The sequence below is a fragment of the Oryctolagus cuniculus genome, chromosome 1, assembly GCF_051225735.1.
Source record: "Oryctolagus cuniculus isolate XC-2025 breed Fujian yellow rabbit chromosome 1, ASM5122573v1, whole genome shotgun sequence".
Classification (NCBI taxonomy): domain Eukaryota; kingdom Metazoa; phylum Chordata; class Mammalia; order Lagomorpha; family Leporidae; genus Oryctolagus; species Oryctolagus cuniculus.
In genome coordinates this window covers 178,700,621-178,718,481 of record NC_142867.1, presented here as the reverse complement: position 1 = coordinate 178,718,481, position 17,861 = coordinate 178,700,621, and the positions used below count along the sequence as shown (strand labels likewise).

The following is a 17,861-nucleotide window of genomic DNA, read 5'->3' as shown; positions in this document are numbered from 1 at the left end:
ACCAGCAAACAAAAGATATTCTTTCTGTCTCTCCTCTTTCTGTGTCACTCTGCTTTCAAGTAATATAAATAAATCTTTTGGAAAAATTTCTTAATGTAAAAGACTATAAAATCTCTAGCCTGAGAACAGAAAACCTGGCAACTACTGCCAAAACTGAACTAACAAAGTGGTTTTAAGAAAACAATTTTTATTCATTTTGTTTTAAAAAGCAAATCAAAAAACCAATTTTGTCACTATGCCCCTAACCTTCTACTATGTATGACTTTTCCTGAAATAGGAGGTACTGAACTGAATAACAAAGAGAGGTCATAAAAGAAAAAAGACAACATGGGGCTGGTGTTGTGTGGCGCAGCAGGCTGAGCCTCCGCCTGCAGTGCCAGTATCCCATATGGGCACCAGTTTGTGTCCTGGCTGCTCCTCTTCTGATGCAGCTCTCTACTGATTGCCTAGGAAGACAGCAGAAGAAGGCCCTAGTGCTTGGGCCCCTACACCCATGTGGGAGATCTGGAAAAAGTTCTTGGCTCCTTGCTTCAGATGGGCTCAGCTCCAATCAATGCGGTCATTTGGGGAATGAACTAGTAGATGTCTCTCCCTTTCTTTGTCTCTAACTCTACCTCTGAAATAAATCAATAAAATCTTAAAAACAAAGAGAGAGAGAGATAATGCATCTTTGCATTTTACCATTACTATAAGAGTATCTCTGGAAAACTCAGCCAAGACAACTGAATAATTTTGTTATAAATTCTAAGACTGCATTACCATCACAAAATAAGAATATGTCTATATTTGAAGTTGACTTTCTCTCAAAGATACACATACATGTAAACACACACACACACACATACACACACACACAAACACACACACCATGAGATAAAAATGAAGATACTTCAAAAAGTTTGCAGAAAATCAAAGTAAAAGTTTATTTTGACAAAAAAAATTGAAATCCACATATTGCGGTTGTTTGTAATATACATTTCGATGAATTATTAATAGTCCTCATGTACATGGATTTCACAAGTTTTCTTTGCACCAAAATAAACATATTTAAATTCCATTTTCCATTAATTTTCTGAAGTAACCTCTTGTGGGTGCATGTATATGTGCACGTATACTTGAATTATCCTGGGAAAAGTTTTTCCATTTCTTCATTTGGAAAGCATAAAATATTTGGTCATCTTTGCATAATCAAAGTGAGGCTTGATGAAGTACATTGTCTTCACTGATTGGGTTCTTCGTTAAAATAGTAAGCAACAGAAGTTATTAGTTACAACCCTGTTGGTTAAGAAATAAAAAGCCAGCCTAATCAGGATTTGTGGAGGTAAAGAGCAGGAATGACACCAGGTATGTGAATCCATAAAGGTGCCAACATGAAATTATATGGCAGGGCCAGAATGTGGCACTGTTGGTTTAGTCACCATTTGCAATGCTGGTACATCCCATATGAGTGCTGGTTTAGGACCCAGCTGCTCTGCTTCTAATCCAGCTCTCTGCTAATGTGCTTGGGAAAGCAGTGGAAGTTGGCCCACATGGGAGACATAAATGAAGCTCCTGACTCTTGGCTTTGGCCTGGCCCAGCCCTGGCCATTATGGCCATTTGGGGAGTGAATCAAAGGATGGAAGATTGTGTGTGCACATTATCTCTCTCTCTCCTTCTCTCTCTCTCGCTCTTTCTCCCTTCATAACTCTGACTTTCGAATAAATAAGTAAACATATAAATCTTTGTTAAATATAAAGGAAATTAAATGGCACACTCAGAACAGTTCATCCAAAGAGAACTAAATAGATTGACTATTTACAGAAATGTAGACAGGTTGACAGAATCAATGAGATATGATAAGGTACCCAGAACAAGCAAGAGTGGAAAATGGAAAACTGATATCCTGCCCAAGCCCAAAGGGTCAAGTGGAAGGAACACCATCACTACAGTCCAACAAGAGCCACATCTATAAAAGACGATCCACTGGACAGGAACTGTACCTGTTCAAAGATGAAGCCACTGCCAGGAATGCACTGGAGGAGAGGGCCAGAAGAAACAAATAACCTAACTTCTTCTCCCACTCTCCCTATCTCCTGTTATACACCCACTGTCCAAATTCAACATGAAGTCAGAGGGCAAAGAGCCCAGAACCACAGAAGCTAGCCTCCTAAGTAAGGCACAAGGTGAAATGAAGACCAAGAGGGTAAAGCGTGAATAACCAGCACAACATGCAAACCAAGACTGCTCTGTAATAACCATAGCTCAGTAATACAGTGCATAGTCCTTTTCCTAGAATATATTCTCTGTATTATTAGAGTGTGCAAATATATGAGTAACTAGGAAGTTAAAACAGGGTTACTGCTTAAAAATAAAAAGAATAACTTCAATGGAAGACAATTCTTTTTCTGTAGACTTACTAGTAAATTTTGAGTGACTCTGTTATCAATTATTTCATTTTAAAACTCAGAGGAGAGATGACCTCATTATTCTTAATTTTTCTTACTTGATTCCCAATAAATATTTAAAATAATATTGAAGAATAAGAAATACCTACTAAAATATATAACAACTTGCAAAGAGTCTAACCTCATTAAACACCACTGATACATCTCATTTAAAAAAAAAAGTACTACTGCAAGAGAATATTTCATCCTCCAAAGTTTTATCAAACATAATTTAAAGCTGAAAACCTCCATTGTTTTCAATTATTTTCATTTTACTTGAAAGGCAGAGAGAGACAGCAGATACAGAGATAGCATCCATCTACTGGCTCATTTCCCAAATACCAGGTCTGTGGCAGGACAAAGTCAGGCACCCAGAACTCAGTCTGGGTCTCCCTTGTGAGTAGCAGGGGACCAAGTACTTGATCCATTAGCTGATGTCTCCAAGGGTGCACATTAGCTGGATCAGATGTAGAGTAGCCAGGACTTGAACCAGGCACTATGATATGGGATATAGGCATCCCAGGTGGCAACTTAACTGCTGAGCCACATGCCTGTCCATATACCTACATTTTTTATGGTACATTTATACACTTTAAGTTTTCCAGATACAATCTATGAAACACTAACACTTTATGGAGCAGTTGAAAAAGAGCTGTACATTAATTTCACAAAATTATAGCTAAAAATGTATGAAGGATAAAGGCAGACTAAAGCACACTAAATTCCTAATAGTCACCAACTGAGAGATCTATAGACCACAAGGTGAAAAATGCACTCTGATCGGATGTTTCTGCTTTCTCAAGGACAACAAACTTTCTTGAATTTCTGAGTTTTCCAAAGTGTTTAGCCAAATTACAGTTTGATTCCTTTTAATAAAAGCAGCTAAATTTGAAAGTGTAACTACTTAAATTTTATGTGCCTTTTGAAGAATATAATTGTGGCAGAAGACAACTAAATAATTCAAGGTTGACAGAAAATTGAGGGGGAAAAGTAAAAGAATTTAAGTCAAAGCTTGGATAGCATCCTTAATGGCATAAACATAAAGTAGAAATGGTGAACAGAATTGATAATACAACTAATACTTTTGCTAGTTCCCAAAATACATCCATAAGTGGTTTTTATAGTTCTTCATATTACCAGAGCTAATTCTAAAACCAAAAGAATTTATCTAAGCACTCTTACCCAGAGAGCATACGTACATGATAGTAAGAAATGAAAGTGAGAACCAGGTTAGAAAGCAACAGTATTGAACATGCACTATGTTACAGCCTGTGTCCTACATAACCTTTTGAATGCATGACCTTTAAGTTGCTGAAGGTTGCCTCAGAATTTGGCTCCGGTTGATAGAAACATCTGTTCCCCTTGCAGGTATACTGTAAGGACTTTTTTCTCAGTTGGATTCAGAACACAGCAAGTGAGCCCTGTCTGTCCAATCATGCAGACCCCAACACTTGTAAATCAAGTTCTGGGAGGACAACAGCAGGTCCACATTCCGTCACCCTTTCTCAGCCAGCTAGGCCAACTGACTGCTGTGAGAACTGCTCTTATCATGTCATCAAATCAAAGCATGTTGAGATAAGGGACTATAAGAGGCATCTGCAGAATTCCCAAAATGTAGTGACTTTGGAACACTGACAGATGCATCTGTCATTTTATACCTTCAACTAACCTGATGTCCACTGGCCCGACACAGTAAAGCTGTCCAAGATCGATTCCAATTCTTTCACGTTATTTTCACATGTCTCTACTAGGAAGGCCTGGTGCTTCTTAGCCTTTTAATTAAGAAAAAAATTATACATAATAAGGTCACGTATTATAAGAGCTGCATATTTTTGTACAAACACATACAGGACAATTGTGAGATAATAAATTACTAATAGATCTTTTTGTCTTAATCATACCTTTTATTTGGCTTAATAAAAAACACTGTCTCTCCTGTCACTCCCTCTGTGTCACTCTGCTTTTCAAATAAATAAATCTTTAAAAAAAAAATACTACACATCGGCTGGCGCCGTGGCTCACTAGGCTAATCCTCCGCCTTGCGGCGCCAGCACACCGGGTTCTAGTCCCGGTTGGGGCGCCAGATTCTGTCCCGGTTGCCCCTCTTCCAGGCCAGCTCTCTGCTGTGGCCAGGAGTGCAGTGGAGGATGGCCCAAGTGCTTGGGCCCTGCACCCCATGGGAGACCAGGATAAGTACCTGGCTCCTGCCATCAGATCAGCGCTGTGCGCCGGCTACAGCGTGCTGACCACGGCGGCCACTAGAGGGTGAACCAACGGCAAAGGAAGACCTTTCTCTCTCTGTCTCTTTCTCTCTCTCTCTCACTGTCCACTCTGCCTGTCAAAAAAAAAAAAAAAATACTACACAAGATCTCATTAACAATTTCTCATTAACAAATTTACTGACAAGGCTGGCATTGTGGAACAGTGGGATAAGCCACACCCTGCAATACCATCATCCCATATCAGGGTTCCGTTTTGAGTCCTAGCTGCACTGCTTCCCATCCAGCTCCCTGCTAATGTGACTGACAAAGCAGCGGAAGAAGTACTTGGGCCCTGTCCCCCACATAGGAGACCCAGATAGAGTTATGGACACCCAATCTCAGCCTATGCCAGCCCCACCATTGCAGCCATTTAGAAATGGAACCAACAGACAGAAGATTCATTCTCATTCTCTCTCTGTCTCTCTCTCTCTTTCCTGCTCTCTCCCTCTCCTTCCCTCTTTCAGTCTCCTCCCACCCCACCCCCACCAATCTGCATTTCAAATAAATAAATAGTTTTTAAAACCACCTATACACACAATTCACTAAGGATCTATTATCTAACACTATGCTAACTATGTTATACAAAGTAGTTCTTTTATCCTCATAATAACCCTATTACAGAAAGGCTATTATTATCCCAATTTTGCAGATAAGAAAAGTGAGACAGAGGAATTAAGGAATATTTTTAAACCATGCTTGCAGTCATGTGGTGAATTGCTAGGTGGCAATCAAAAGTGAATACAGGGAGCAGGCATTTGACCTAGTGGTTAAGAGACGGACTAGGAGCCCTACTTCTCATACCTACGTACTAACGTAAACATTTGGGAAGTAATCAGGGAAGGGGAACTTGCTCACTCACTTGATCTCGCTCTTTTCTCATATCTCTGCTCTCAAATAAATAAATAAGCAATTTCTTTAAAAAGTGAATGTATTTAAGACCATCGAAGCTAATGTGGAAGTCAAATGATGGTAGCTTGATCTAGGTTATTTAGGAATGAAAAAGGAGATAGAGGCAAAGAGCAGATGTACTAGAAAGATCCTTGGAAGGTGAAATGGCCAGACCTTAGTCACAATGTATTACATTAGACTACACTGATTGGCTTGGACTGGATGAGGATAGAGGAAGTCCTTAGATGAAAAGAAAAGCAATGATTGATGCCAAGGTTTCAAGCTAAAAAAACTAGGTGGAGTTCAGTTGAATGAGAATAATGAAGGTGGAGGCTTTATTATGGATGTTTCAGGTTTTTACTTACTTATTTCTAGCAGTGGGTATGTTCATGAATTGCTTTGATCACATTCCATTGGAGATACATAACATATCTCCACAGTGAGAGCTCTAGCACAATGCCAAACAGTCCCCAAATAAATATATTTGAGTCAACAAAGAACAAGAAAGTAGAACAACATAGGAGAAGGCTGGACATAATTGTGCAAAGCTCAGAAAGGAGATCCAGTAAAGGTGTAGGAATTATCCACACATGCTGCCTGGAGCTTGCTTTAAGGGTATTTGATAGGAAGTGAAAAGAGCCAGGACAAACTCTTAAGGAGCACTAGCATCTAAAAAGAGAGAGAGAGAGAGAGAGAGAGAGACCGAGACCAGCAAGGCAGAAAAGCAGAAGTACATAACGCCATGAAAAACAAGACAAGAGAACATTTCAAGGAGAGAGTTGTCAATTATGTCCAATGCCATTGAACATTCAAGAAAAATGGAGACTAACAAGTATCTACTGGGAGGTCACTGGTAACTTTCTGTAAATCTATTCTACTGTGGTATAGTTATAAACAAGACTGGAGGGGCCAGTGCTGTGGCGCAGTGGGTTAATGCCCTGGCCTGAAGCGCTGGCATCCCATATGGGTGCCGGTTAGAGACCCAGCTGCTCCACTTCTGATCCAGTTCTCTGCTATGGCCTGGGAAAGCAGTAGAGGATGGCCAAGTCCTTGGGCCCCTTCACCTATATGGGAGACCTGGAAGAAACTCCTGGCTCCTGGCTTCGGACTGGCACAGCTCCAGCCATTGTGGCCAATTGGAGAGTGAACCATCGGATGGAAGACCAACTGACCGACCTACCTCCCCACCCCCCTCTCTCTCTGTAACTCTTTCAAATAAATAAATAATTCCTTTTTTAAAAAAATGACTGGAACAGGCTAAAGAAGGAGGGAGCCTGGATTTTTTTTTTAGTAATTCAGAGAGAAATAAATGAATGAAAAGAGAAAGTTAAGACAACCTTTTCCTGTCAAGAAGGGAAGGAGAGGCAAAAGGCAGTAGGTGGAAAGGAGACTGGGGGTGAAAAAAGAGTCCTTTTTTTTTTAATGTGAGAACCCTAAACCTGTTTAAAAGCCAATAAGACAAAGGTACTAGTGAAAGAACACTTACAAATACAGAAGAAATGGGAGAATAGATATGATAGGACAAAATAACACCTGTCCACAGGGAATATCTTCCAAAATCCCCCATGGATGCCTGAAAACAGCGAAAGAGATGGACTTAGGTATACTACATTTCTCCTACATAAAAACATCTGTAATAAAGTTTCACTTATAAACCAGGTACAATAAAAGATTAATAACATTATAAAACAGAATAATTCTAATATATAATAAAAGTTATGTGGGTATGATGTTTCTCTCAAAATATCTTACTGTACTTTCTTCATCTTTTCACTTAAAGAAAACATTTTATGACTTCTGTTTATCATATCCAAATTTCCAACATCACTACTTTTTGTGTTAAAGACATTCTTAAGTAAAAAAGAGTGACTTGAACACAAGCACTGCAATAATGTGACAGTCAATCTGACGACAGAGGTGATTACTACGTGACTAATGGTCAAGGAGATTATGCAGCATCAACATGCAAGACAAAGCAATGATTCAACATTCCATGTGGGATGAAACTGGACAGCACAATATTTCTTCAAATAGCATGCAATTTCAAACTTAGGAATGGTTAACTGCTGCAATTCTATATGTAATATTTTGAAGCCACAGTTGATGACAGGTAACAGAAACCATGGGAAATAGGGGGCTGATATGCATAAAATTAATAATGCTTTGTTCAGAAGTCAGCTTACTTCTTCAGAATAGTTGTCACTCACCTCCATGACTATATCAATTCCCTAGATTATATTCTTCATCACTTATCGCAATTACGATTCTCCCTTTTATCTGAATAGGTGTTTTATTAATGTGTCCATCTCATAGAATTTAAGCTTCATGAGAGGTAGACATCTCTCTCTCTCTGTATGTATATATATATATATATATATATATGTGTGTGTGTGTGTGTGTGTGTGTATAAGTATATAATACTTTCTGTCCTCACTAGTATATCCCTAGCACCTAGACAATATCTAATACCTAAAATAAGAGTTACTAGCAGTTCCATAGCTCAGGGGTTAGAGCACTTGTCTTGTAAAATAAGAGTTTGTTCAATTATAGTACATAATATCAAGAGAAATGTGTTAAGTTAATTAGGCTTCATTCACACAAACTCTTAAAGGTGAAATTTCTTTGTCAATATACTGATGTGGAAAGATATCTCAGCTATACAAGAAAGTTTCAAAAAGTTGATGAAAATTCATGTTAATCTTTAATTCATTTTTCCACAAGCTCTTTGAAGCCTCTGCTACTTTTGAGTTAAAAATAAAAGGTTCATATGTATAAAAAACCACTAATTTTTATGTATAAATAAATAGGCAAAAGAGTCAAAAGAAATATACAAGGGGGCTACAAAATGTGAATTATCTTTTAATTCCATTTTTCTACCAACTCTTTGAAGGACCCTCATATTACTACAGATGGCCATCAATTAAATGTTTATCTTTAGGGGCTGGTGTTGTGGCACAGTGGGTTACACTGCTGCCTGAGAAAACAACATCTCACATAAGCGCCAGTTCGAGACCCCACACTCCACTTCTAATCCAGCTCCCTGCTAATGCACCTGGAAAGCAGCAGCAGATGGCTCAAGTGTTTGGGATACTTCCACCCACAGGGGAGACTCAGATGGAGTTCCAGGCTACTGGCTTTGGCCTGGCCTAACCCCAGTTTTTGTAGCCATTTAGGGAGTAAAACAGCATATCTAAGATCCCTCTCTTTCTGGTTCTGCTCTTTCTAACTCTGCCTTTCAAATAAATAAATAGAGCTAGCACCGTGTCATAGCAGGTTAGGCTGCCAGCTGCAACGCCAGCATGCCATATGGGCACCAATGCATGTCCCTGCTGCTCCACTTCCGACCCAGCTTCCTGCTAATCTGCCTGGGAAAGCAACATACGATACTCCAAGTGCTCAGGTCTCTGCATCTATTTGGGAGACCTGGAAGTAGCTCCTGGCTCCTGGGTTCAGCCTGGCCCAGGCCCAGCCATTGCAGCCATCTGAGGAGTGAACCAGTGGATGAAAGAGCTCTGTCTCTTCCTCTCTGAAACTCTGCCTTTCAAATATATAAGTAAATCTTTAAAAAGAACTTTAAAAGTTTATGCATAAAAATTGAAATTCAAACAGAAACAATTTATGTATATAAACACAAGATAAAGTTTTTAAACTTTTTAAACTGAGCATTTTAATTATTAAATATTTCAGCATAATAAATTCTTGGAGTTTATAATTGTAATGGTAAAAAAATTGATAAGGGAAAATAGAAGGAAACTCAATATTTTCAATCTTTACAAGACTGAATTCACAATTCAGTTTATAATTATAGAAATTGTGGGGCCAGTGCTGTGGTGTAGTGGGCTGAGCCTCCACCTGCAGCACTAGCATCCCATAAAGGTGCCAGTTTAAGTCCTGGCTGCTCCACTTCTGATCCTACCTATGCCTAGGAAGGCAGCAGAGGATGGCCCGAGTGCTTGAGCCCCTGCACTAACATGGGGGGACCTGGAAGAAGTCCTGGATTCTGGCTTCAGATTGGCCCAATTCTGGCCATTGTGGCCATCTGGGGAGTGAACTAGAAGACTGAAGACCTTTCCATCTCTCCTTCTCTCAGATAAATAAAACCTTTTTTAAAATAATAGAAATTTTATAACTTTAAATTCAAATAGGATAATAATATATACACTATTATATAACTTTCTTATCCATTCATAGTATGTTTCTGATACTTTCCCAAATCACAAATTATTTTTTAGCTACACAGACTTGGATTGTTTAGGTGTACTCAAAATTAGATTAACCAGTATCCTACTCTTAACTTTTTCAAGTTATTCAGTTTTTTTAATGTAAGAAGAAACCATTATTGACATGAAAGTAAATTTACTCCTGTTTTTATAATTATACTATCTTTGAAATATGCATTTACTTATCTATTTATATAAAGGGAACAGATTTCATATATACAGTTTTAAGAAAATAATGATACTTCCCACCCTCACTCTCTACATCTTCCTTCTTATTTTTCTTTTAATTTCTTGCAATGACATATGTTCAATTTACTTTATATTCACAAGCTTAATCTTCCACTAAATAAAGAATTCAACAAGTAGTAACTAAATAGACAACTGTTCCTCAGCAGTATAAACAAGGATTATAAACACAGTAAAATTTCAAGATGTTAATTTTAATCATGCACATTTTTTGTACTCTATATGTTAGTTACTATAAATCAGAGAAAACATGATATTTGCCTTTTGGGGATTGACTTGTTTCATTAAATATAGTGGTCTCCAACTGCATCCAATTTGTCGCAGAAGACAAGATTTAATTATGGCTGAGTAGTATTCCATTGTGTATACATACCACACTTTCTTTATCTAGTCATGAGTTCATGGAAATATGGATTGATTCCATATACTGGCTATTGTGAATTGAGCTGCAATTAAAAAGGGGATAACATGCTAGGCCCCAAAGCAAGTCTCACCAAATTAAAAAACTGAACTCATACCAGCATATTCTCTGAAGCTGGAAATCAGCAACTCAAGAATCTCTAGAACATATGCAAACACATGAAAACTGAACAACATGGTCCTGAATGAACAGTGGATCACAGGAGAAGTAAAAAATCAAAACTTACGGGATACAGCAAAAGTAGTGGTAGGAGGAACGTTTATAGTAATTGGTGCCTACATCAAAAAAATTGGAAAGACACCAAATAAAAATGCACTATCAATGTATCTCAAAGACCTAGAAACACATCAACAAACCAAACTCAAAATTAGAAGGAGAAAAGAAACAATTAAAATTAAAGAATAAACAAAGGTGTAACCAAAAAAATTTAAAGGTCAGCAAAACAAACATCTATTTTTTTGGAAAAAAAAACTGACATACCATTGGCCTAACCAACCAAAAAATGAGGGAGAAGACTCAAATCAATAAAACTAGAGATAGAAAATGAAACATAACAACAGATACCACAGAAATAAAAATAATCATCAGAAACTACTACAAAGAGCTGTATGACAACAAACCGGGAAACCTAGAAGAAATGGAGAGGGGCCAGTGCCATGGCTCACTTGGTTAATCCTCCGCCTGCAGCATCAGCATCCCATTTGGGTACTGGGTTCTAGCCCCAGTTGCTCCTCTTCCAGTCCAGCTCTCTGCTATGGCCTGGAAGAGCGGTGGAGGATGGCCCAAGTGCTTGGGCCCCTGTACCCATATGGGAGACCAGGAAGAAGCACCTGGATCCTGGCTTTGGATCAGCACAGCTCCAGGCGTAGCAGCCATTTGGGGAGTGAACGAAGGGAAGAAAGATCTTTCTTTCTCTCTCTCTCTCTCTCACTGTCTATAACTCTCCCTGTCAAATAAATGAAGAAGAAGAAGGAGGAGGAGGAGGAGGAGAAGGAAGAAGGAAGAAGGAAGAAGGAAGAAGGAAGAAGGAAGAAGGAAGAAGAAATGGATAGATTCCTGGACACAAACAACCCACCTAAATTGAATCATGAAGACATAGAAAGCCTAAACAGACCAACAACCAAGATGGAAATTGAATGATTAATAAAGATCCTCCCAACAAAGAAAAGCCCCAGACTGGATGGCTTCACTGCTGAATTCTACCAGACATTTAAAGAAGAATTAACTCCAATTCTTCTCAAGCTATTAAAAAAATTGAAAGAGAGAAAAATCTTCCCAAACTCCTTCTATGAAGCCGGAATAACCTTAATTCCTAAACCTGAAAAAGATATAACAGAGAAAGAGAACTACAGACCAATTTCCCTAATGAACATAGACACAAAAATCCTCAACAATATACTAGCCAATCGAATCCAACAACACATCAAAAAGATCATTCAATTGGACCAAGTGCAATTTATCCCTGGTATGCAGGGATGGTTCAATATTCACAAATCAATCAATCTGATACAACACATCAACAAACTAAAGAACAGAAACCATATGATTATCTCAATAAATACAGAGAAAGCATTTGATAAAATAGAATATCCTTTCATGATGAAAACCTTAAAAAAATTGTTGTTACAAGGAACATTCCTCAACACAATCAAAGCAATTTACAACAAACCCATGGCCAGCATCCTATTAAATGGGTAGAGTTGGAAGTATTCCCACTAAGATCCAGAACCAGACAAGACTGCCCACTCTCACCATTAGCCAGAGCCATTAGGCAAGAAAAAGAAATCAAAAGGATACAAATTGGGAATGAGGAAGTCAAACTAGCCCTATTTCAGATGACATGATTCTATATACAGGGGATACAAAAGGCTCCACCAAGAGGCTATAGGAACTCATAAAAGAGTTTGGCAAAGTGGAAGGACATAAAATCAACAAGCAAAAATCAGTAGCCTTTGTATACACAGACAATGCCATGGCTGAGAAAAAACTTCTAAGGTCAATCACATTAACAATACTGCAAAAAAATTAAATATCTTAAAATAAATTTAATCAAGGATATCAAAGATCTCTACAATAAATATTATAAAACATTAAATAAAGAAATAGAACACACAAAAAATGGAAAAATCTTCCATATTCATGGACTAGCAGAATCAGCACTATCAAAATGTCCATACTATTGAAAGCAATTTACATATGCAATGTGATACCAATCAAAATACCAAGTATATTCTTCTCAGATCTAGAAAAAAATGATGCTGAAATTCATATGGAAACATTGGAGACCACAAATAGCTAAAGCAATCTTATATATATATATAAAAAAAAAAAAAAAACAAAGTTGGAGGCATCACAATACCAGATTTCAAGACATACTACAGGGCAGTTATAATCAAAACAGCCTGGTACAGGCACAGAAACAGATGGATAGATCAATGGAACAGAAAAGAAACTCCAGGCCAGCACCACAGCTCACTTGGCTAATCCTTCACCTGCGGCGCCAGCATCCCTGGTTCTAGTCCCGGTTGGGGCGCCAGATTCTGTCCCGGTTGCTCCTCTTCCAGTCCAGCTCTCTGCTGTGGCCTGGGAAGGAAGTGGAGGATGGCCCAAGTGCTTGGGCCCTGCACCCGCATGGGAGACCAGAAGGAAGCACCTGGCTCCTGGCTTCAGATTGGCGCAGCGTGCCGGCCGTAGTGGCCATTTGGGGGGTGAACCAACAGAAGGAAGACCTTTCTTTCTGTCTCTCTCTCTCACTGTCTAACTCTGCCTGTCAAAAAAAAAGAAAAGAAAAGAAACTCTAGAAATCAACCCATGCATCCACAATCAACTTTATCTTTGACAAAGGAGCAAAAATCAATCCCTGGAGCAAGGATAGTCTCTTCAACAAAGGTACTAGGTAAACTGGATCTTCACAAGCAGAAGTATAAAGCAAGACCCCCATCTTACACCTTACACAAAAATTACTCCAAATGCATCAAAGAACTAAATCTACAACCTGATACCATCAAATTATTAGAGAACATTGAGGAAACCTTGCAGAAAAATTGCACAGGCAAAGAGTTCTGGGAAAAGATCACAGAGATCCAGGCAATTAAAGCCAAAATTGACAAATGGGATTACATAAAATTGAGAAGCTTCTGCACTGCAAATGAAACACTCAGCAAACTGAAGAGGCAACTGAAAGAATGGGAGAAATTATTTGCAGGCTATGCAACTGATAAAGGATTAATATCATATATAAAGAGCTCAAAGTCGATAACATTAAAACAAACAAACCAGTTAAGAAATGGACAAAGGACTTAAACATGTATTTTTCAAAAGAGGAAATCCAAATGGCTAATAGACACTTGAAAAAATTAGCAGGATCACTAGCCATCAGGGAAATGGAAATCAAAACCATAATGAGGTTTCACTTCACCCCCCATTAGAACGGCTTTCATACAGAAATCAATAAATAACAAATGCCAGTGAGGATGTTGGAGGGGGAAAAGTATCCTAATCCACTGTTCTTGGGAATATAAACTGGTACAGGCACTATCTATACTAGAGAGAATATTCCATGTACTGATGAAAAGAATATATATTCTGCAGCTTTGGGAAGAAATCTTCTCTAGATATCAATTAGATCCATTTGTCAATGATGTAGATTAGCTCTGTCTTTGTCGACTTTTTGTCTAGTTGATCTGTCTGATTAAAATGGGGTATTAAAGTCCCTTTATTATTATTGTAGTGGAACATGTCTCCCTCTAGACCCATTAACATTTGCTTTAAATAACCAGGTGCCCTAACCTTGAATGCATATATATTTACTATAGTTATATCTTCCTGTTGAATCAATCCTTTATTCATTACATAATGCCCTTATTTGACTCTTTTTAACAGTTTTTGTCTTGAATCCTATTTTGTCTGGTATTAGGGTGGCAACTTCTGCTCATATTTTATTTCCATTTGCATGGAATACCTTTTTCCATCCTTTCACTTTCAGTCTGTGTGTATCTTTGTTGGTGAGATGTGTTATTCATAAGTAGCATATAAATAGGTCTTCTTTTTTAATTCATTAAGCCAGTTTGTATATTTTTATTAGAGAATTTAGGCTATTTACATTTGGGATCTTCTTTATACTTTCACTAGGAAATTTTCTACTTTTAGATTCTTTGACAATGCTGATTATTTTTCTCTGCTTCTATGTGTAGCGCATCCTTAATTATCTTTTTTTTTTTTTTTTTTGACAGGCAGATTTAGACAGAGAGAGAGAGACAGAGAGAAAGGTCTTCTTCCATTGGTTCACCCCCCAAATAGCTGCTATGGCCAGCGCACTATGGCTGCTGCGCTGCACCTATCCAAAGCCAGGAGCCAAGTGCTTCCTCCTGGTCTCCCATGCAGGTGCAGGACCCAAGCACTTGGACCATCCTCCACTGCCTTCCCGGGCCACAGCAGAAAGCTGGACTGGGAGAGGGGCAACCGGTACAGAATCCAGCGCCCCAACTGTGACTAGAACCCAGGGTGCTGGTGCCGCAGGTGGAGGATTAGCCAAGTGAGCAGCAGCACCGGCCTGGAGTTTCTTTTCTGTTCCATTGATTTTGGGTTGACGATTTTTTTTTTCTTTTAGAACTTGGACTATGTCTCTCCATTTGCTCCTAGTCTGTAGGGTTTCTGATGAGAAATCTGCTGTCAATCTAATTAGAGTTTCTTTAATATAACTGGTGTTTCTCTCTTGCACATTTTAGGATATTTCCTTTATTTTTGAAAGATTGACTATGCATCTTGAAAATCTTATCAGTTTTCTTATAGATCATGTCTATTAGGGGTTCTATGCACTTCCTATACTTGGATGTCTATATCTTTCTCCAAGTTAGGGAAATTTTCTGCTTTTGTTTCATTTAATAAATCTTATAGGCCATTCTGTTTTTCCATATCTTCAGGATTTCCTAGGACATGAACATCTCGTCATTTAATAGCATTTCATAGATATCAAACACAGTTTTTGGTTTTTCTAATTTTTTCTTCCTTTTTTTGTTTTTTGTCTGACTGGGATTTTTCCAAATATTTGTCTTCCAGGGGTCAGCACTGTGGCACAGTAGGTTAATCCTCTGCCTGCAGTGCTGGCATCCCATATGGGCGCCGGTTCTAGTCCTGGCTGCTCCTCTTCCAGTCCAGCTCTCTGCTGTGGCCCGGGAAGGCAGTGGAAGATGGCCCCAAACCTGCATGGGAGACCAGGAGGGCACCTGGCTTCTGGCTTCAGATCAGTGCAGCTCCGGCCGTTGCTGCCATTTGGGGAGTGAGCCAACGGAAGGAAGATCTTTCTCTCTGTCTCTCCCTCTCACTGTCTGTAACTCTACCTCTGAAATAAATGAATAAAATCTTAAAAAAAATGTCTTCTCTCTTGGATATGCTTTCTTCTGCTTCACTAAGTCTGTTGCTAAGGTTTTCCACTGTATTTTTTTATTTGATATTTTGAATTCTTCAATATTTCAGTTTGGTTTTTCTTTAATACCTCTTATCTTCCAGAATTTCTCACAATGTCATGTATCAATTTTCTAACTCACGTATTTACTTCTCTGTGTTTTTGAGCAATCTCATGATCATTATGTTTAATTTCCTTTCAGGCATTTCATCAATATCCTCATTTTCACAGTTTAATATTGAAGTATGCTGTGTTCTTTCTGTGGTAACATCTTTTTATCCTTGATCATGTTTCTTATATTTCTATGTTTGTTTTTACACATCTGAGTAAACACTTGCTGACAACTCCTTTGAAGGCTTTGTTCTTTGAAATGTGCCCCATGGCTTAGTGCAATGCCTTCTCCTTCAGCAGATATCCAGTGGTGTGTGCTAGATGGAGCCATGGAGCTCCAGCCACAGCTCAAGTGTAAGGCAGGAGCCCAGAGTGGCACCCAGGTTATACATGGTAGATCTCTTCTATTGTCAGCAAGGAGGAGGGTATGATCACACTAGCTAGCATGTTCACAACCCTAGCCTCACTCTGCCAAGGTGAATCGACTGCCCAGGGAAAGTCCACAGTGCCGACACACCCTTTCCAGGCACACAAACCTCATAAAGGATCTATAAACTCTGTAGTGCAAGCAAAGAACCTTCCACAATGACCCTCCCCAGAACTTAGGTAGCTCCAAGCTTCTGGAGTTAGACCCAGGGATTATCCAAAGACCCAAACACACCTCCTTCTCATTTGTCTAGTCTATCACACAGTCACAGGATTCCCACAGTCTCAGGATAAAAATTTATTAATAGTTTGGTTCTAGATTTTATGTCATATTTCCTTACTCCAAAATTATAAAACAATTAATTTCATTATTTTTCTCCCAAGGTTTTTTCATTTTCCTGCTCCTAGAACCTGTGTAATATAAGTATTATGGTATGAATTCAACAATATTACTCTTCCTCATGTACAGCCTGTTGCCTGAAAACTATTTGTGAGATACTCCACCTCTAAGTATTGATTTGGCAAATCAACAATATCATAAACTAAGTTCCAAAATATATTCATAGCTATTTTTGAACTCTAATCTGTTTTATTGATTTCTCCATAATTTTCACAGTATCAAACTTATATAATAATTTTTATATTTTTAAAAAATTCATTGAGATATAAGTGACATACAGTTTACCCAAAGTATATAATGCAATGTTTTTAGTATATTCACAGGGTTGTGAAACCATAACCACAATGTAAATTTAGAACACTGTTGCCTCTATTAAAAGATATGCCACATCCATTGGCTTCCATTCCCCATTCTCCCATAACAACTCACAAGCCCTAAGATATCACCATACTTTTTTCTGCTACTATATATTTGTATATTCTGGATACTTCATATAAAATTTAACTGCCTTGGGATATTTACCAAGGATGTGAAAGAGCTCTACAATGAAAATTAAAACTATTAATGAATGGTAATAGAAGATATAAAACATAGAAAAATCTTCCATATTCGTAGATTAGAATTAATTTCATCAAAATGTCCATACTATCGAAAGCAATTAACAGATTCAATGCAATCCCCATCAAAATTCCAAGGACATTCTTCACAGAAGCAGAAAAAAATCCCAAATTCCATATGGAGACACAAAAAATCCCAAATAACCAAAGCAATGTTAAATGATAAAAACAAAGCTGGAGGCATCACAATATCAGATTTCAAGACATACTGCAGGGCCATTAAAGTCAAAACAGTTTGATATTGGCACAAAAATAGACATGTAGACCAATGAAACAGAATAGAAACCTCAGAAATTAACCCACATATTAACAACAAACTAATCTTTGACAAGTGAGCTAAAATCATTCCCTGGAGAAAAGACAGTCTCTTCAAGAAATGGTGTGGAGAAAATTTAATTTCTACTTTAGTTCTTTATGTCTGTTGTCTGCATGGTACATTTCTT

The 17,861-nt window shown here is 38.2% G+C and overlaps 1 protein-coding gene across 6 annotated transcripts in view; it reads right to left on the bottom strand.

The window, feature by feature from the left end:
* Positions 1 to 17,861, bottom strand: part of CCDC171 (coiled-coil domain containing 171) — a 394,098-nt gene that overhangs the window by 258,922 nt on the left and 117,315 nt on the right. For all 6 annotated transcript variants that reach the window (XM_089317363.1, XM_089317367.1, XM_070052470.2 and 3 more), the window contains one exon: positions 4,094 to 4,196. In XM_089317363.1, the coding sequence (XP_089173489.1) occupies positions 4,094 to 4,196 (103 nt within the window). The remainder of the gene's footprint in view (positions 1 to 4,093; positions 4,197 to 17,861) is intronic.